The 21,756-nt window shown below is 34.7% G+C and overlaps 2 protein-coding genes across 2 annotated transcripts in view; one reads left to right on the top strand and one right to left on the bottom strand.

Annotated features, from left to right (window-relative positions):
- LOC144440402 (sortilin-related receptor-like) overlaps positions 1-15,132 on the top strand; it is a 63,272-nt gene extending 48,140 nt beyond the window's left edge. Inside the window, exons 36-43 of the mRNA XM_078129774.1 lie at positions 1,070-1,269; positions 1,475-1,661; positions 2,099-2,196; positions 2,743-2,935; positions 6,678-6,793; positions 7,505-7,706; positions 8,840-9,055; positions 9,629-15,132. Of these exons, the coding sequence (XP_077985900.1) occupies positions 1,070-1,269; positions 1,475-1,661; positions 2,099-2,196; positions 2,743-2,935; positions 6,678-6,793; positions 7,505-7,706; positions 8,840-9,055; positions 9,629-9,693 (1,277 nt within the window). The 3' untranslated portion in view covers positions 9,694-15,132. The remainder of the gene's footprint in view (positions 1-1,069; positions 1,270-1,474; positions 1,662-2,098; positions 2,197-2,742; positions 2,936-6,677; positions 6,794-7,504; positions 7,707-8,839; positions 9,056-9,628) is intronic.
- A 3,448-nt stretch (positions 15,133-18,580) lies between these two features.
- Positions 18,581-21,308, bottom strand: LOC144439815 (uncharacterized). The gene is made up of 2 exons (XM_078129048.1): positions 19,840-21,308; positions 18,581-18,914 (listed from the first exon to the last, which is right to left on the bottom strand). Exons 1-2 carry the CDS (start codon positions 21,306-21,308, stop codon positions 18,581-18,583), a joined length of 1,803 nt encoding a protein of 600 aa, XP_077985174.1.
- Between the last annotated feature and the right edge of the window lie 448 nt (positions 21,309-21,756).

Raw genomic sequence — 21,756 nt, 5'->3', positions numbered from 1 at the left:
CAGGGTTCTATTTGAGGTCTGTAGAGAAATGCTAAAAGTACACAAATGACAGGTATGCAGTGTTCTATCTAAGGTTTGTAGAGAAATGCTCCAAGTACACAAATGACAGGTATGCAGGGTTCTATCTAAGGTCTGTAGAGAAATACTACAAGTACACAAATGACAGGTATGCAGGGTTCTATCTAAGGTCTGTAGAGAAATGCTCCAAGTACACAAATGACAGGTATGCAGGGTTCTATCTAAGGTTTGTAGAGAAATACTACAAGTACACAAATGACAGGTATGCAGGGTTCTATCTAAGGTCTGTAGAGAAATGCTCCAAGTACAAAAATGACAGGTATGCAGGGTTCTATCTAAGGTCTGTAGAGAAATGCTCCAAGTACACAAATGACAGGTATGCAGGGTTCTATTTGAGGTCTGTAGAGAAATGCTACAAGTACACAAATGACAGGTATGCAGGGTTCTATCTAAGGTCCGTAGAGAAATGCTACTATTACACAAATGACAGGTATGCAGGGTTCTATCTAAGGTTTGTAGAGAAATGCTACAAGTACACAAATGACAGGTATGCAGAGTTCTATCTGAGGTTTGTAGAGAAATGCTAAAAGTACACAAATGACAGGTATGCAGGGTTCTATCTAAGGTTTGTAGAGAAATGCTACAAGTAGACAAATGACAGGTATGCAGGGTTCTATCTAAGGTTTGTTGATAATGCTACTAGTACACAAATGACAGGTATGCAGAGTTCTATCTAAGGTCCGTAGAGAAATGCTCCAAGTACAAAAATGACAGGTATGCAGGGTTCTATTTGAGGTCTGTAGAGAAATGCTACAAGTACACAAATGACAGGTATGCAGGGTTCTATCTAAGGTTTGTAGAGAAATGCTACTAGTACACAAATGACAGGTATGCAGGGTTCTATCTAAGGTTTGTAGAGAAATGCTACTAGTACACAAATGACAGGTATGCAGGGTTCTATCTAAGTACACACATTACATTGAGAGAGGGGCTATATCTACTTTGCAACTTTTTGAACTTCATAAATTGAAATACTCTTCTTTTTTTTCAGTGAAAAATCTGTCTCCAGGTACTACTTATGTGTTTAAGGTATCAGCCAAACTTGGGGATGGCGAGAGCGTGAAAAGTCAAGGAGTCTTTGTTGTTATTGATGGTACACCACTGCCAGCACCAGTCATCACCAGTTATAAAGCTGTTGATTACGACAAAATGAATCTAACATGGACAATAAGTGACACAAATGAACAATGGGTAAGAAAAACAATGGGTAAGAAAAAACAATTGGTAAGAGAAACAATGGATAAGAAAAACAATGGGTAAGAAAATCTATTGTGATCAGTCTCGTAAATGGTGATACAGTGTATATATATATATATATATATTAGTATTTACTTACAAGCTAAGATGAAATCTCATTGTAACAAACTGACTTTCGTGTGTTTTTGATCCCATTCAGATTTATGGTGTATACCACAGTAAAAGTGGAACCGATCTAAATCGTCAAACACCCGACCGTACTACCGACATGACACTTGTTGTAACAGGATTAGAAGCTGGTGTTATGTACCTGTTCAGGGTTGGCATCGTTGGACCTGCAGTTACTGGACCAAAGAGTGCAATTGTTGCTGCTCAAACTAATTATGGTAAGTCTGATCCTAACGCCTTTACTCCCCCCTCCCCCCCCAAAAAAAAAAAAGAAAAAGAAAAAAGGAATAGTAGTCATTGAAAAAATGAGCTTGTTTTGATCAAATGAACTGATATGTGTGTGTGATAAACCAAGCAATGCGAGTTCTTTCCCTGTATTCCAGTTTTCAACTATTTCAACACTAGAGGGCGTTGTACAGTACAAACCTTATTGAATTTCAATTTTAATATATATAAATAATATTTTTTATATATAAGCGTATAGTATGCAGGCCCATATATACATATATACAGTCATATTTATAGATAATTCGCTATCAGTTTAAAATGCATATTTGTTTGTTTGTTTATTTGTTTGTTTGTTTGCAACACGGTACCTGTGTTATTACCAGTACTTCTGATTTTACTCTTACACCCTTTGTACTCTTATCTCCAGATAAAGGTCTCCGTCCACGAGATATTCATGCATTTGGTATATCTTTTAAGACCATACAACTTTTCTGGAAATCTCCAAGAGACGAAAGTGAAAAACTGGTGAGTAACTGAAGTAAATATAAAAGGCTTGAAACTTATTGACAAATCCCATTCAAGCTCAAACGTTTCAAATCTACTTGGAATGTTAAAACTGTATTTTTTGTATGAATTTTGTATGAATTTCATGCTAAAGAACAATTTTGTCACACGCAACTTTATATTGAATATGTATACATGTATATAGGTTGTTTATACATGTACATGCATAAGCTATCTCTTAAACCCACCACACACACTTACATACGCTACCTACCCAAATGTGTTGATGATTTGTAAAGATATTATCTATGTTATTTTGTACATACGTACGTACATACACACACATGCACGCGTCACACACTCATGCATATGTACATACATACAAACATACATACATACATACATACATACATACATACATACATACATACCGGTACATACATAGATGAATGATTTCACACACATTAAAACAATTTCGTTAATGACAAACCGAAAACAAGTGTCATTTCCTCATCTATATGGCCACCTTTAATTTTTTCCTTTCTTCTTTAAATATCACCTTCACAGGGCTATAAGATAACATACAAACTGAATAGCAGTAACAGCAGCATACAGCCCACTGTAGCGACTGTATCAGAAACAACGAACTTGTCGATGACCTACAATATTACTGGCTTGATTCCTGGTGCCACATATTCCTTTCAGGTTTCTACATCCTCAGCCAATGCTCAGAAAACAGATGCGATATATGTCACAACTCGTAAGTAAATACAATAGTAAATACAACCATAAATGAACAGTGTTAACTTTGTCTAAAATAAATCCAACTATAAATGAACAGCGTTAACTTTGTCTATGTAAATACAACTATAAATAAACAGCGTTAACTTTGTCTATGTAAATACAACTATAAATGAACAGTGTTAACTTTGTCTATGTAAATACAACTATAAATAAACAGTGTTAACTTTGTCTATGTAAATACAACCATAAATAAACAGTGTTAACTTTGTCTAAGTAAATACAACTATAAATGAACAGTGTTAACTTTGTCTATGTAAATACAACTATAAATGAACAGTGTTAACTTTGTCTATGTAAATACAACTATAAATGAACAGTGTTAACTTTGTCTATGTAAATACAACCATAAATGAACAGTGTTAACTTTGTCTATGTAAATACAACTATAAATGAACAGTGTTAACTTTGTCTATGTAAATACAACCATAAATGAACAGTGTTAACTTTGTCTATGTAAATCCAACTATAAATGGACAGTGTTAACTTTGTCTATGTAAATACAACTATAAATGAACAGTGTTAACTTTGTCTATGTAAATACAACCATAAATGAACAGTGTTAACTTTGTCTATGTAAATACAACCATAAATGAACAGTGTTAACTTTGTGTTAAGTAAATACAACCATAAATGAACAGTGTTAACTTTGTCTATGTAAATACAGCCATAAATGAAAAGTGTTAACTTTGTCTATAAAATACAACCATAAATGAACAGTGTTAACTTTGTCTATGTAAATACAACTATAAATGAACAGTGTTAACTTTGTCTATGTAAATACAACTATAAACGAACAGTGTTAACTTTGTCTATGTAAATACAACCATAAATGAACAGTGTTAACTTTGTCTTAAGTAAATACAACTATAAACGAACAGTGTTAACTTTGTCTATGTAAATACAACTATAAACGAACAGTGTTAACTTTGTCTATGTAAATCCAACTATAAATGGACAGTGTTAACTTTGTCTTAAGTAAATACAACTATAAACGAACAGTGTTAACTTTGTCTATGTAAATCCAACTATAAATGGACAGTGTTAACTTTGTCTATGTAAATACAACTATAAATGAACAGTGTTAACTTTGTCTATGTAAATACAACCATAAATGAACAGTGTTAACTTTGTCTATGTAAATACAACTATAAATGAACAGTGTTAACTTTGTCTATGTAAATACAACCATAAATGAACAGTGTTAACTTTGTCTATGTAAATACAACCATAAATGAACAGTGTTAACTTTGTCTATGTAAATACAACTATAAATGAAGTGTTAACTTTGTCTATGTAAATACAACCATAAATGAACAGTGTTAACTTTGTCTATGTAAATACAACCATAAATGAACAGTGTTAACTTTGTCTATGTAAATACAACTATAAATGAACAGTGTTAACTTTGTCTATGTAAATACAACTATAAATGAACAGTGTTAACTTTGTCTAAAATAAATACAACCATAAATGAACAGTGTTAACTTTGTCTATGTAAATACAACCATAAATGAACAGTGTTAACTTTGTCTATGTAAATACAACTATAAATGAACAGTGTTAACTTTGTCTATGTAAATACAACTATAAATGAACAGTGTTAACTTTGTCTATGTAAATACAACTATAAATGAACAGTGTTAACTTTGTCTATGTAAATACAGCCATAAATGAACAGTGTTAACTTTGTCTATGTAAATACAACCATAAATGAACAGTGTTAACTTTGTCTATGTAAATACAACCATAAATGAACAGTGTTAACTTTGTCTTAAGTAAATACAACTATAAATGAACAGTGTTAACTTTGTCTAAAATAAATACAACCATAAATGAACAGTGTTAACTTTGTCTATGTAAATACAACTATAAATGAACAGTGTTAACTTTGTCTATGTAAATACAACCATAAATGAACAGTGTTAACTTTGTCTATGTAAATACAACTATAAATGAACAGTGTTAACTTTGTCTATGTAAATACAACCATAAATGAACAGTGTTAACTTTGTCTTAAGTAAATACAACTATAAATGAACAGTGTTAACTTTGTCTAAGTAAATACAACTATAAATGAACAGTGTTAACTTTGTCTATGTAAATACAACTATAAATGAACAGTGTTAACTTTGTCTATGTAAATACAACTATAAATGAACAGTGTTAACTTTGTCTATGTAAATACAACTATAAATGAACAGTGTTAACTTTGTCTAAGTAAATACAACTATAAATGAACAGTGTTAACTTTGTCTATGTAAATACAACCATAAATGAACAGTGTTAACTTTGTCTATGTAAATACAACCATAAATGAACAGTGTTAACTTTGTCTATGTAAATACAACTATAAATGAACAGTGTTAACTTTGTCTTAAGTAAATACAACTATAAATGAACAGTGTTAACTTTGTCTAAGTATATACAACCATAAATGAACAGTGTTAACTTTGTCTTAAGTAAATACAACCATAAATGAACAGTGTTAACTTTGTGTTAAGTAAATACAACTATAAATAAACAGCGTTAACTTTGTCTATGTAAATACAACTATAAATGAACAGTGTTAACTTTGTCTATGTAAATACAACTATAAATAAACAGTGTTAACTTTGTCTATGTAAATACAACTATAAATAAACAGCGTTAACTTTGTCTATGTAAATACAACTATAAATAAACAGCGTTAACTTTGTCTATGTAAATACAACTATAAATGAACAGTGTTAACTTTGTCTAAGTAAATACAACTATAAATGAACAGTGTTAACTTTGTCTATGTAAATACAACCATAAATGAACAGTGTTAACTTTGTCTATGTAAATACAACTATAAATGAACAGTGTTAACTTTGTCTATGTAAATACAACTATAAATGAACAGTGTTAACTTTGTCTAAGTAAATACAACTATAAATGAACAGTGTTAACTTTGTCTATGTAAATACAACCATAAATGAACAGTGTTAACTTTGTCTAAGTAAATACAACTATAAATGAACAGTGTTAACTTTGTCTATGTAAATACAACTATAAATGAACAGTGTTAACTTTGTGTTAATTAAATACAACTATAAATGAACAGTGTTAACTTTGTCTATGTAAATACAACTATAAATGAACAGTGTTAACTTTGTCTAAGTAAATACAACTATAAATGAACAGTGTTAACTTTGTCTTAAGTAAATACAACTATAAATGAACAGCGTTAACTTTGTGTTTGTAAATACAACCATAAATGAACAGCGTTAACTGTAAATACAACCTCAAAAACTATTTAAAGATTCACATCAGCAAATTAGAGATTTTTATTTTTATACCATGCACGAGTCATTTTGAACAAAAAATATGGAATACATACTCTGGTAATGCTAATCATGACAACACGCATCTCTGTCATGACAACACATGTCTACATCGCTAGTTCTGCTGGGTTCGAAATATGAGTCAAAACGTTTAAAATTGCCATTGTTTCAATGATTTCTCATTGATATTACTGGCGCTGGTATAATTACATGTATGTTATTCTCCAGTGTTTTTCTTTATTCAGTCGAAAAAATACTCATGACCTAAGGGTTTTCACTACTTGTCTATTGTTTCAAATTGAAAGAAGACCCCTTAGGTTATTGATATTTTCCTTTGGCTGAACGAAGAAAAATATTGGGAAATTGCATCTAAATACTTTGTCTGTTTTTCAGTTACCAGCGGTGCACCAACACAGTTGAAAGGCTTGCAGTTAATAACGGCTTCAAGCGACGAGTATGGTTTATTATTGGAATGGACAGAGCCAAAGAGAATCTTTGATAAAAATCTAGTAAGTTGACTAATACCTACATGTTGTCCCTGGCAACCAATTTAATGTGACTTGGTTTTCAGTGTCAATGCAGGTGTACATGTATATGTGGCAATGAGGGATGGGGGATGTAATTGCATAATTAGGGTTCGAAATAATGAATGATATTTTCTTACCCAAGTAGAAATTAAAAAAACGCTTGTCCAAATCAGAAAGTACTTGTCCACAAAGTCAATACCACATTTGCCGTTGATTGTTTGAGTTGGACTTTTCCAAAGAGTGTAATTGTTTATATATAGGTGTCTTTCAACTTTACTTTGATCAAGAAACCCCCAAAATGGAGTATAAGTCTTGTTAATAAGAAGTCTTAACATTTATTTTTCACTTTGCTCTCGAGAATTTCGAATCATTGTTAGCTAAAACCAAGATTAATAGTTTATAGAGTCACTGCAAATTTTTTTAAATTAACTCATTTTTTTGAATCCAATATGGCTGCCACATGCTGCGTGTAATTTCTGCGGGAGAATAAAGATGGTTCAATTTCTTTGAAAACAAAATGGTGAACCCTAGAAATTTCTTGTTATTTTTCATAAGGACTGGCAACAATCTAATGATGAGAGAAAATAGTGGAAATATTTGTCAAAATGATAACTTTTTACTGTCATAGAAATTGATCCCCGTGGCTAGTGTATCTTTGAATCTCAGATTTGTATTAATTAAATGTCTTTTTAGGGTTATTCTATTTTCGTTGCCACGGGTTACATTCCAACAAACTGGACAGAATACGACTCTACCAAGGACACCAGTAAAGTGTTGCTGAGCTTGAAGAAATACACGACGTACAATTTTAAAGTTTGCACTGGAAAATACCAGAACTTCTACGGAGAGTTTTCAGCCTACATTCAGCACAATTATACGCAAGGAGGTTATGCAAGTAAGTAGTGGTGACTAGAGGATAGACCTGTTGTCGGTTTCAAGATGCATTGATTGTCAAACTGATATTTTGCAGAGCAGCACCATCTCTGGCAAAAATAAGCAAGTGTCTTGACTATCGCCATCATCTACAGTCATGGCTGCGGTGACGACACTTGTCATCAAACAGCATTTTTTTCATGATGACGGAAGTTATTGGGGGGGGGGGGGGGCTGAGAACTTGCATGTCTCTCCATACAATGCAATATATTGTGTACGCACAGAGGGGTTTGCATACGTTACAGGGTTTAGTTGTCACCTGATTGTTCACATGTAAAATTCATCTCATTGATGGTGTTTCGTCTTTGCTCTATAAAACCACTCACAAATTAATGAGATCAGCATGTCTTTCCATCATTTGACAATGAAAATGTTATTTCAAACGTAATAAAGACAAAAAGACAAATAAGCCTAAATGTACCAATATAAGTGACATCCTCTCACGCAATGCATGTTGGAACCGGAAAATTCAATATTGTTTTGTATATACAGCTATATTAGAAAAGATTTCTTCTTGGCTTGTAAATGCTATGAAACAATGTATCAAAATCAGTCAGCCTGATCACAAGGTTTCATGTTGAGATAGACACAACAAAGATAACATTATTTACACACTGTGTATGTACTTTGCATATTGTTACATTTGTATTTTGTTTTTGTTATCATTAACAAAATACAGAGTGGACACTTTGTTAAGGGATTTTTGTGTTATCTTTATTGTGTTTATCTCAATATGAAACCTAGTAATCATTGCATAAATGATGTCTTTCTAAACTGAGCTCAAGGCCTGTTTAGTTACAATAGTACCAAAATAAGGATTTACTTATCCGTTGTATCTAGACACAATCTGGTATGAATATTATAAAAATTCTCTGTACTTCGAATAGCATATTACTGCCTAGGTGCATCATGAAAATAACGAACTTTCAATTTCTTGGTTGACACCATAACTTCCACTCCACGCACTTCACATGCATGCAGGTACTGAGAGTAAGTCAACCTTCTTGTTCTCTTTTGACCCTCTAGCATGAGGTTAAGTACTACTCGTCTACTGCAGTTACTAAGAATTGAGTACTAATTTTCATCTCTTTGTAGAACATGACAAGCATACTGGTGGCCAGCCATCTACCCACCTTGCAGCCATCATTGGTCCAACTTTGGCAGTCATAGCTCTGCTGGCCGTAGCATTGGTGGTGTTCGTTGTTAGACACCAACGGTTACAACGCAGCTTTACACAGTTTGCTAACAGTCACTATGACAGCAGGTCTGGTACAACCACATTTACAGGAGTAGATTGTGATAATGATTTAGGTAAGTTGATTGTCAAACTGATATTTTGCAGAGCAGCGCCCTCTCTGGCAAGAATAAGCAAGTGTCTAGACTGTCGCTATCATGTACAGTCATGGCTGCGGTGACGACACTTGTCAACAAACAGCATTTCTTTCATAATGACGGAAGTTATTCGGGGGGGGGGGGCTGAGAACATGCCTGTTGTCTAGAGATGCTGGGAATGTGCTTGTTACCTGGAATCCAATAAAAAGAATATGATACAGAGGAGGAAAAGGATGGAGAGGCAGAGAAACATGAAGAAGATGATTTGTGTATTTTGGTTTATTTTTTTTTTATAAATCGACCGACCGACCCATAGTTGCCATGAAAACAATCCCATCTATCAACACAAATTGTCTGGAAGATGGATCACAAATAATATACTACTTCTATCAAATAGCCCACTGTAGTACACCCCTGAAATAAAACGAGATGTTTGCAAAAAATTGGGATTCGCATTCCGAATTCTTTTACTCTGCGAGTAGAAATTTCATTGCTAAGACACAAAGATGCATCTGTGTATACCTAGCAATATATGTATATACTTTATTACAGGGGAAGAGGAAGACTCTCCAATGATTCGTGGCTTTTCAGATGACGAACCGTTAGTGGTGGCTTAAAGTTACCATGGCAACATACCAAAATTACAACGAACCTGGATGAAGTGATATTGAGCATGATCATGACTAGCTAGGCAGTCTACGTATAGCCATAATATATGGACAAGGAGCTTACAAATCGCTGGTAATCAACAAATCTGCTGGGAAGCATGGTTCCGATTGACTAGATTTCCTCTGAAGGGTTTGAAATTTTACACACGCAGGTGCTACTTTCTGTAGAGGCTTATTTTAGGTATGAATTGTGGAGGCTACAACTCAACCATTATCTTAGTCGGGGGAGGGGGGGGAGGGGATACAACAATGGCAGATCAGCTGTCGGGAAGCTAACACAGACACAAATTATAACTTATCAAGACATGTTGATATCGGCTATTAATGAATGTTGATGTAATTATACACACACCATAGGGTGTTGTCTTTGATAGTCCCAGCACATTCAACCTCATTCAACTTTTATACTATCTTAGTTTCTTGTTTAAAGTTTTTCTCAAGTGGCCACACATTCAACCTCTTTCAACTTTTATACTATCTTAGTTTCTTGTCAGTTTTTCTTAAAGTGGCCACACATTCAAGCTCACTCAATGTTTACACTACCTTGATTGCAGAGTGACGGGATCCACACAACCAAGGTACTGCTATCACCCACTTTTATAATCTACCACATATAACCACAATAGCTTCACTATGTTTAACTTGTGTCTGTCTTAGTTTGTCGATAGTTCATTTTCCATGGTTATCTTTGTACTATTTATAGTAGGTAATCAGAGTGGTTCTTAGTGTAAATATCTCATGTCGGACAACACTTTTAGCTTTCACAAACCCTCTAAATTCATTACAAATAATTCAGAAATCAGAGATATATCGTGTAGGCAATTTTACATGCTGAAAATAGTTGATATGAAAACATATATAGAGCACATATGTTCAATTTGAAAAGGGGTTTATATATATACGGAGTACATTTCTCAAGTTTATTTTGTCTGTTGACACTTCTGTAGAGGCTTGTTGTAGATATGTTTAGTGTACAAACTCATTAATGGGACATGGGTCAGATCTTGCCTATAAAAACGTATGAACCCTGCTTGTGTCACCGTTAATTATCTTGCGTTACCTTCAGATCTGTTGTGTTGCAGTTACGCAAACTAAATGAATAACTTGGTGTCACTTTTTGGCACAACCCAAATATTGTTGCTGATATCAAGATTAGCGAAGTGCACATGCATAAACCTGGCAATTTTTAAGTAATAGAGATTTTATATTTACAAGCAAGGTACAAATCAACACAGTCAACTAGATGAATTATGGCAGTATATTTACTGAGATGAAAATGATGTAAATCTTGAAAATTTTGTTGTTAAAAGACTATTTTTGGTTCGTTTTGCTGGAAAACAAAAAATGTGAAAATAACTAGTTGATGAAATGTCTTCTTGTATATAAACAGAGTGTACCAGGCTTAGAAATGTGTAAACATTCGATCTTGGGAAGCTGATAAGATTATAAAATCTTCTAGTGATGAAGACATTTAGGTTGATAGATAGTACTGTCTCAAGTTGACCCATGTTCCTTTAATTTAAAACCTGCACTAGCTGTCACTGGTTTGTTATTTTTCTGAATATATACCCTGAAAATTGTTAAAATACCAATAATTAGACATTGTGCATGTCAACTCGAGGTTATTTTACCTACAAGTAGTATAGTAGTTGAAATTACAATTCAAAGGGGTACAGTTACTGGTTTTTGAGTGTGGACCCCAAAATCGAATTGATTGGATATATTGCACTGTATAATATGTGTACTGTTACAGAAATATATGTTAACCCGCAATTGATTCAATACTGTATGATATTATCATTAAGTCATTATACCTAACAAAAACATTTTCAAAAAAAACCTATTTTTCAGTGCAGCTGATGCAGGTTAAGTTATGCATTGTATAGTCTTGTAAAAGCACTCCTTGTGTCTCCATGTACAGATGTTTAGTAATAAAGGGAAGTTGATATAAATGAAAGGAAATGGCAATACAGTGTGCTCGGTCACATTGTGTTGCAGCGTGTAGTAGACGTCAGTATTTAAGTTTCTTGTATGCAGTGTAGAATGCATAAAATACAAGTTTTAAGATATATAGATTCAGAGGAATCTTGTTCAAGAGGCTCTGAGCTGCTTAAGTATTCTAATATTATATAATAGTATTTCACAGAACATGGATGTTCATGTTCTGTTTCACTTTTGTATAAAAATCTGTGAAAAAACCCTCTGAAATACAGAAACTAAACATATCTATTATCTGCCTGGCGGAGCCGCTTTGTATAGCAACTGTTTATTGCAGTCTGATAGGTTATTGATTGGCAAGCTCTGGGTTTTTCGTACTATTGAGTTTTCCTATTAATTAATTTGCAGTATTTAACAGTAATAACAGCAGCAGAGCTTGTTAATTTACAAAGTACATTTATTTAGTTATCTCTAGGCTTATCAATTACTAGAATTTAAGCTTTTCTAACAACGATTGTTTGCAACAGTCTCTTGTAATTAAAATAATTATGCTATGGGATCATATCTTTTGACTTTCTAAATATACGATGTCAGATAGGGAACATTATGTTTTGGTATACACTCTATTACACATTTTAGGCCATCTAAATTTCGTGTAACTTCACATTTACTGTTTGACTTTAATTTTACGTTCTTTTTACTAACCCTGTCAAGTGTCACTAGTACAAAATTACATATTTCAAGCACACTAAAAAGTATTTCTGTTTGTATTAAATACTTCATGTGTTGTATTATCTAGAAATGGTGTATTGCCATAGTTTGCTGTAAGATCAGTATTTGGGAAGCACAAGGGAAGCGAGATGGTCAGGGGTTTGGCGTGAGATGGTCAGGAGTCAGGGGTTGGGAGTGAGATGGTCAGGGGTTTGGAGTGAGATGGTCAAGAGTCGGGGGTTGGGAGTGAGATGGTCAAGGGTGGGAGTCGGGGAGGGGGGTCAGGGGGAGGATGTGAAGATTTTGAGCTTATAAACAGAATTTTTTTAGTGGGGATTGGAGATTTTGAGTTTATAAGCAGAAACCTTGATACTTATTGTAAGGTTTTCAGTGTTAATGTTTGTACCAAATATTACATATTCTTGGAATGTACATTTACTAGTTTCATGGGCTATGAATTATCTGTTTACATACAACAGTGGCAGTCGAGGTTTCGGATTACTCAGGTAGACACAAACTACTGCTATTTACGATACGTGGATATAAGCTGTTGAATGGATGTCAGTGTAATTATCCTCTCAGTATGGTGGCATTTCTAGTAGCTAGTTTTTTTCTCTCAAGTGAACACACACTGTCTTGATTACGGCTTTATTATATCCACACAACGGAGACACTGCTATCACCCACTTGTGTAATCTACCATATCGAAGAACAATAGTTTTAGTTGGTGTCTATCTTAGTAAACTGACTCGGTTTCCACAGTTGTAGTAACTAGAGGCATTGAAAAAGATGCATCGCAAACAAACACCCTGCCTTGTTAATATTAGTTTCATTTTTGGAAATTTATGTACAGATGTAAAAAAAAATGAGAATGTTTACAGGAAAGGTGCAATTGAGAATGTGTATTGAATTCTGTACAATTGTTTTTAAGAAGTAATAGTTTTAAAAAAAATTACACCAGTGCCTCATGTCTGGGAATCGTTAATGTTCAGCTTACAATGTGTCTATGTCTTTCGTCAATGCCAGAATTTACTACCAACCCAGAGTGACTATAGAGTTTCAATTAGGCAGCGTGATGTTCTTTACGTCTCACCCGTTTTTTGTTGATGCAAATATCATACAACAAAGTATAGCATGCAAGCGTACAATATGATACATTTTATCTGACTGTGAACACAAATCAACATCACTGTCAAATGAAACAAGGAAAATTCAAACAGAAAGCTGGTCATTTTTGTTCACATATAAAATGCATTATTTCACATGCATGCATGTGTGCTCTTAAAGTGCCTATATTTTGTGCCAAAAAATGCCATGTGAGGTGTAAAAAAAACATTGTGCCATCTAATTAAAATGCTGGTTTGGTAGTTACAGCTTCTTAGTATTGTACTATTCTTGCCAATCAAAGGTACAAAGTTGAAAATTAATTTGTTTATTTAGAGAGGAAACATTAGTGCATATAGTAACAGGAATTATTGTGTGGAATGCTGTGTATTGTTCATACTACATATCATAGCGGTTTTATGTCGTAATCTAGTAATATTGACATTATTTCAACTGTTTTAAAGTGGCCATATAGTTGAGAATTCGGTAGTTATTTTGTGATTTTTATTTGATAAAACAGCTCCACTATGTTTTTCTACTTGAAAAAATAATGTGAAGTAACATATACCAAGTCCATGTTCATAACTCAATACTTTGCAAAAAGATGCAAAATGTGGAAAAGGTCTGTTATTGTACGTATAATAACAAACATTTTACACGTTGTTTAATGTTTTGCAGTTTTTTGAGTTGTGAACATGGACTTCGTACAGGTTATTTCACATTATTTTTTCAAGTAGAAAAACATAGTGGAGCTGTTTTATCAAATAAAATTCCAAAATAAATTACCAAATTCTCATCTATATGGCCACTTTACACACTGTAACTGTTATACATTAGAAAGCCATGTCAAGTGTGGCAGTAAGGGTCCTTGGGCCATACAAGTTTACTGCTAACACAGCACATAGCTGTGATCCTTCAGTGGTTTATTTGATTGTAATACAACAATTTTGAAACTATTTTGCCTGTTTTAATGCCATACTAGTATAAACCATTGCAGTAAGGGTCCTGGGGCCAGATAAGACGTTTCACTACACACTGTAACTGTCGGCCCTTAGAAAGCCATTCTAATTGTGTATATGTATCATGACAGTGAGGGTCGTGGGCCATACAAGATTGTTGCTAAACACAACACACTTCAACTCTTAACTTTTTCAAGTCTATTTCTCCATATTAATGTAACTGATTTCAATAACACCTAAACTGTCATGTTTAATGTATATTGATCAAAGATATAACAGTCGATTCATGTTTGAGCGAATTTGTTGTTTGACCCTTGGGTGTACAAAAGAAAAGTGTTGGACCTAGGTAGGACACAATACTGTCACACTACCATCCATGGCTTTCTAAATAACAAAATGTAAGAAGTATGAATATGATATTACCAGCTTATGCATTACATAGGCAATTGTTTATATACACTTGAAATATAAATGTCACAAATCAATAGGAACAAACGATAGTTTTGTCAATGAAGTGAGTTTTGGTCAGACACAAATGCACAACTGTCGAAACTGTAAGTGAATAATTATTTTGTTTTAATAAGATTTATGTTAATTAGCATAAGATTAATTAAACGAGTCGTATGTTTTTTTCACCGACATGTTCACATTATCAATGTATACAGATATATATATATATATATATATATATATATATATATATATATATATATATATATATAACTATCCGATACTAGACCTAACTATCTGTGGTCAAGTTTGTTTACCAATATAGATATATTTTTCATCATCATTATGGGAGCTTTTGTTGATACATTTGTTACTTTAAACAAATATATAAACTGACAATTTACTACAGCAGCATTCAAAGTTTCGGCTTACTGAGATAGACACCAAGTAAAAGCCTTGTTGCAACATGTTGATAGAAGCTATTGAATGGACATGGGTTGAATTTCACTCTCAGGATAGGAGGGTGTCATTTCTGATTGCTAGTTTTTCCCAATTTGCCACTCACTATCTGAATATGTCTGCACAACAGAGATATTGCTGTCACCTATTTGTGTAATCTACCATGTTGAACAGTAATACAACCCATGAAAAAAAACACTGGTGCATTTGCTTGTTCGTAGTAAGCAGGAACGAGACAAGTTTCACATAAAGAAATACAATGTACTTAGTATTGTTAACTTATCAAAGTATAAACACCATGGGAGCTGGGACCCCATAACTCTGTTGACTGATAGAATACTATATGTTACAAATGATAAAGTATGATCGTTAGTACTACATTATAACTTTCATCTATATAAACAAATTGATAAAACCATTGCCTGGACCTACATCAGGGGCATCCACTGGTATATTTGCATCGGTTGAATTGCTTATTTTACCAAATTTTGTTGTATCTGAAGTCTTTCCTTCCCTCACTTCATTCAATGCACCAGTGTTTTTTTGCAGGTTTTACTTTCAGTTTGTATGTATCGTAGTAAGCTAAAACTTTGAGTGTCATTGGCCTTACATAACATTAAAACATATATATTGGCAAGAAATATCAATTTTAGATATCTAAGATTTTTCTGGTGAATGTGACAACAGCAGTACAATATCAAATTTTAATTAATATTTAGAATGTGAAAAAATAATTCAAAAAGTATAGTTGCTAATTTCTTGGTTCCCAATTTTGAATTTTAAGATTTACTAAGCAGCTTACATCAGTACTCAAGACCCTGTGATGTATGTATTATTATAGCCCAAATCTATTATCAAATAGATTGTATATTACAGCTCAAATGTGGGGATTTGTGCGTGAGATCAGATGGCATCTGCTGGACATGATGGTGGACAAAATCCCAGTCTAAAGGTGAAGACACCCAGATTTTGGTTGTAATATTGTTATTACTACCAAATCAGAGTGACTGTATAGTTTCTTTCAATCAGGCGCAATGTTTATAACATCTTACACATTCACTGCATGAAAGGGTGGCGTTTCCGGTTCTGTATACATGACGGTCACACAACAGAATTGCTGGAAATTCGGAAACGTCACATTTCCACTGTGTGGACCTTCATGTGTACAAAACTGGAAATGCCGCCACTTTTCATACGGTGAATATTTTTTGTTACCTATTCCACAAACAAAATACTGGCACTAGTAGCATGCATGCTCCTGTATCTTGTTTTATGTAATTTGTAACAGAAAATAGGAGATGTTAAAATATTGTGCTGCCGACATGTCGCTGAAACTCCATACTCACTTTGGATTGGTAGTACGTGTTGAGCAAACATTTATATAATAGGATACATACATGTATATTGTTATTTTCCATTTATCATTTTTTCAATTTGGTTAGATCGTCAGAGTTTTTGAGCATCTTGTAAAAATTACAGTTAAGACAAGTTAATACTTTTTTTGTGTGCATATTTTGGCTGTTGGCATTGTAAACTTCACCTGCCCAAGAAGTATTCCAAATGTTGTTAATTGAAATGCAACTTTGCATGTGTATAATAACATGACCATGTATGGCCTTCTGAAATACATGGTTAGTACCAGCAGAGATGTGTATTTAAGTCAGGAGATGGCACTGAAGCACTGCTCGGTTTTAGATCTTATTGTGTTATACACAGGTGTTACTTCTTTTGTGTACCACCCCCTGTTTCTGCATATTGATAGATTGTCATGAATAGACTTTCAGTCAAATTAGAGCGGGGGTCAGAATAGATATTAACATAGCTTTCCACGTCTCGAATGATTTCAGGAGTCATTACTATGGCACATAATGATTGTTTACCATGTTCAGTTGGTGATGTAGTGTTTTGGTACAGGAATACCAGTAGTGTGTGTACTCCAGAGTGGACGGACATGCTCAGATGCAAAGATAATGCCAGTGGGGTTTATTTTGTAGTTGTGGTAATCTGGGGTGATAAAGAGAGTCATTGGTAACCAAAGTTTAGGTTATTTGTAAAACAATTGAATAGATTGTTGACAATAGCATTGTTTAATAAATGCCTATCCATGGAACGATACATTTCCCACAATGCACCATTCAAAATGGCGGGTTTGCAAGTTTCCAATAGCAGGGTTGATATGCTGCATGTTTAAATGTGTTTTATGTACGGAAAGAATTTCAATTTATCTCAATTTTTAGCACAAAGTGTTGTTGACCAATCACTAATACTCAAGACTTCATCATTCCGGATTTGGTTTTCTCTCTTTCCATCATGTTCAGACCTCTTTTTATTTGGATGTTATTCGGAGCTTGATACTGACGTGTTAAACACAGATGTATGATATTACCATTTTTCTCTAATAAAATTCTGCTTGTAAAAAGCTAGCCTCTTGTCAGAGATTGTAATCTGTTTATCTCTCATAACATGCCTGTGTCAAGAACTTTCAGTGTGTATGTAATTACGCTTACAAATGATCCTGTAAGCAGGAAATCCCCGGTCAGCAACTTACCGATGTTACCAGTTTATTAGTGCACAAAATTGAGAGAGTTCAATTTACAATTACCGAGACATGTCTTTTGTAACCCGATGTCACCGCTGAGCCATGCCTTTCTTGTTTATTAGCACAGTGGTGTAGTACCACTGGTGAAGTCATAAAAGTATGCAAGTGTCCGGAAGAAACCATTTCATGTACTGGTCATAAGTTGGAGTAAACATATTTGCATTTATATACACAACTTTACTATCACACTTTGGTAGGCTTGCTAATATTTTTGTTTTTTCAGTACTATCAATGTATAAGAAAAACATCAAAGTCAACAACCAATCTTAAATATTGTTATTACGAGTTGTGTACTGGAAGAGCAAAAGTCGGAGCAACGTCATAGAGTGCATTGCAAATGAGGTACTAAGTTTTATTTGCCAGTTCCCGGAATTCACAGCACACACCCCCAGGAGATTAAGAAAATGTCTACAAAAATATAAAAGGGAATAGAAGCTTGAATTATCACATGTATTTACTAAAGGTTTTTAAAAAGCAGAGATGTATTTTTGCACCCCCCCCCCATTCTCATTTCCCCCCAAAAGAAACAAAATCCTTTTTGTCGCAGTTGACATTTTCTTAATCTCCCGAGGGTCTGTGTGCTGTGAATTGAATGCTGGGAACTAGGAAATTAAAACTAGTGCCTCATTTGCCATGCACTCCAGCTGTGACGTTGATTCGACCTTTGCTCTTCAAGGCAATGTACACCGATTACTCCATATTTATTCGTACAAATTCCAAACTTAACATAAGATGGGTTACCATTGACATAAGATGGGTTCCTGTTAACATGAGATGGGTTACCATCGACATAAGATGTGTTACCGTTGACGTAACACGGGTTACTGTTAACATAAGATGGGTTACCATTGACATAAGATGTGTTACCATTGACATAAGATGGGTTCCTGTTAACATGAGATGGGTTACCATCGACATAAGATGTGTTACCGTTGACGTAACATGGGTTACTGTTAACATAAGATGGGTTACCATTGACATAAGATGGGTAAATGTTGACATAAGATGGGTTACCATTGACATAAGATGGGTAAATGTTGACATAAGATGGGTTACCATTGACATAAGATGGGTTGCCAGTGATGAAAGATTAATAATATAATAATAATAATTTATTGTCCAACTCAATGGAAATTTGTCTTGGTTACACAGACTCGCAGAAAAATATCGACACACATTACATTCAAAGTAAGGTACAAAAAGTGGCAAATGCACACAACAAAGACAACATTAAAGGCATTACGTACACTGTACTAGATCACCACATGTCTATCTTGTACATGCTTGGTTAAGCATCCTGATAGCGGAAGGCACAAATGTATTGCCGAATCTATCGGTGCGACATCGAATTGAGCGGTATCTGCTGCCGGACCTTGTCTTAATGAAATTACAGTTCAGTGGATGAGTTTTATCAGCCAGGATGAGTGCGGCTTTGTTTTCACTAGATTTCGCAAATAGTTCACTCACACTGGGCACAGGTACTCCTACAATTTTCCTTGCTTGATTAATAACTCGATCTATTTGATTTAAACTAGACATAGTGGTACTACCACCCCAGCAAGAAATACAATATCCTATGATCGACTCAATGGTAGATTTATAGAACATATGCAGAATTTTGCTAGATACACCAAACCTACGCAATTTGCGTAGAAAATACATTCTTTGTTGGCATTTACGGGTTAGTGCACATGCATGTTCACCCCAGGTAAGAGTGTTCGATAAAGACATACCAAGATATCTGTAGCTATTAACCCTTCCTACGTCCCCCCCCCCTTGATCTCAAGCATTGTGGGTTCTGAAGTATTCCTCCGGAAATCTATAATCATTTCCTTTGTTTTATTCACATTTAGGATCAAGTTATTATTGTCACACCAGGTCACTAGTCTATCCACTTCTTCTCTATAAGTTGTGTCTCGATTCGCTGTAATAAGTCCTACCAGGGCTTTGTCATCGGCAAATTTATAGAGCTTGTCGTTGCTGTTTGTATTTATTGGATTGCAATCGGATGTAAATATGGTAAATAGGGATGGAGAAATAACGGAGCCTTGTGGTGAGCCAGTGTTCGTCATTCGGCTACCCGAGCTTGTTGAGTTCACTTTAACAAACTGCATACGCCTGGTCAGAAAGTCTGCCACCCACCGGATTAATTGTTGGTTTACAGCCATATTCCTCAGCTTCCTGATTAGCAAGTTGGGGGAGATGGTGTTGAACGCACTCGAAAAGTCCACGAATAGTACCCGAACCGAAGTATTACTAGCATCCAGATGCTGGGTTATTGTATGTAGAATGGACAGAACTGCATCCTCTGTACTCCTGTGTTGGCGATATGCAAACTGCAGTGGATCCTGGTATAACGATGTCTGAGAAACAAGATATTTCAGCAGAATCCGTTCAAGGCATTTCATGGGTATGGAAGTCAGTGCTACTGGCCTGAAGTCATTGTTCTTTGTTGGCCTTGGAATTTTCGGGATAGGGATGATACAACTTTTCTTCCAGTAGTGAGGGACGGTGTGAGTATCGATCGACAATTGAAAGAGTCTAGAAAAGATAGGCGCTAATTGTGTACAGCATTCTTTAAGAAGTTTGCCTGTGATATTATCAGGGCCTGCGGTTTTACGAACATTAAGACTCTTAAACTGTTTGACCACTTCATCTACGTTGACCACTATCCTCTCTTCTTGGTTTTCATCTTCGTTGTCTAACAGCAATAATTCATTGGTTAGCTTCTTTTCATTTTCATCCCTGTCAAAACGAGCATAGAATTCGTTGAGTTCTTCCGCAAAGGCCTTTTCGTTAGTAACTGTCAATTTGCCTGTTGATGATTTATAATCAGTTATAGTTTGTAGTCCTCGCCAAGTGTCCCGGGTGTTGTTCGTGGAGAACTGGTTTTCAAGTTTGTGTTTATATTCAACCTTTTTCTTGTATATCTCTGTTATCAGTTGTTTTCCCACTTCACTTGTTCGCTCAGCATTTCCTTCCCTATATGCAGCTTGTTTCAGTTGCAGAATATGTTTCAAGCTACTGTCAAACCATGGTTTATTATTTGGATAGCGTTTTAGAGTCTTGGTGGGTAGGCATACATCAACACAAAAGTTTATATAATCGGTGATAACTTCAGTTGTCTTGTTAGCATCATCCTCAAACAGCTCGTCCCAATTAGTGCAATCCAAGCAAGCACGAAGTTTCTCGATGGCATCGGGCGACCATTGCAGCACTGAAATTTTCTTGGGTTTTGTACATTTTAATTTTTGTCTATAAGATGGCATCATGGTTGCTGTTGACATAAGATGGGTTGCCGTTGACATAAGATGGGATGGCATTGACTTAAGATGGGTTGCCATTAAGATGAGTTGCCGTTGACATAAGATGGGATGGCATTGACTTAAGATGGGTTGCCATTAAGATCAGTTGCCGTTGACATAAGATGGGTTGCCGTTGACATAAGATGGGATGGCATTGACTTAAGATGGGTTGCCATTAAGATGAGTTGCCGTTGACATAAGATGGGATGGCATTGACTTAAGATGGGTTGCCATTGATGCATGATTCAGGAGATCAGTCTTCGCCATCATTGCTCGGTTTAATTATCAAAAAGACCTATATAAACGAAGGAATTCATTCCCCAGTTGAAGAGTGCATTGGTGTAAAGTCATTTATTGTTTAGTGCTTTTACCTCTCTGTTCTGAATAGATTTTTATGGCACTCATTGTGTTTTTAGACTTAGTGTAATTGATCTATTTTTTAAAATGGAGATATTTCCAGTCTGTAATTGCTCATCATCTAATGAGT

Source organism: Glandiceps talaboti, chromosome 9 (genome assembly GCF_964340395.1).
Source record: "Glandiceps talaboti chromosome 9, keGlaTala1.1, whole genome shotgun sequence".
Lineage (NCBI taxonomy): Eukaryota > Metazoa > Hemichordata > Enteropneusta > Spengelidae > Glandiceps > Glandiceps talaboti.
This window is presented reverse-complemented; position numbering and strand designations above follow the sequence as displayed.

Coding starts and splice junctions, on each gene's coding strand:
- LOC144439815 (XM_078129048.1), bottom strand. CDS start 21,308: ATGGCAACCCATCTTAAGTCAATGCCATCCCATCTTATGTCAACGGCA. Junction 18,915..19,839: donor GTGGATAGACTAGTGACCTG/GTGTGACAATAA, acceptor TTATGTTAACAG/TAACCCATGTTACGTCAACG.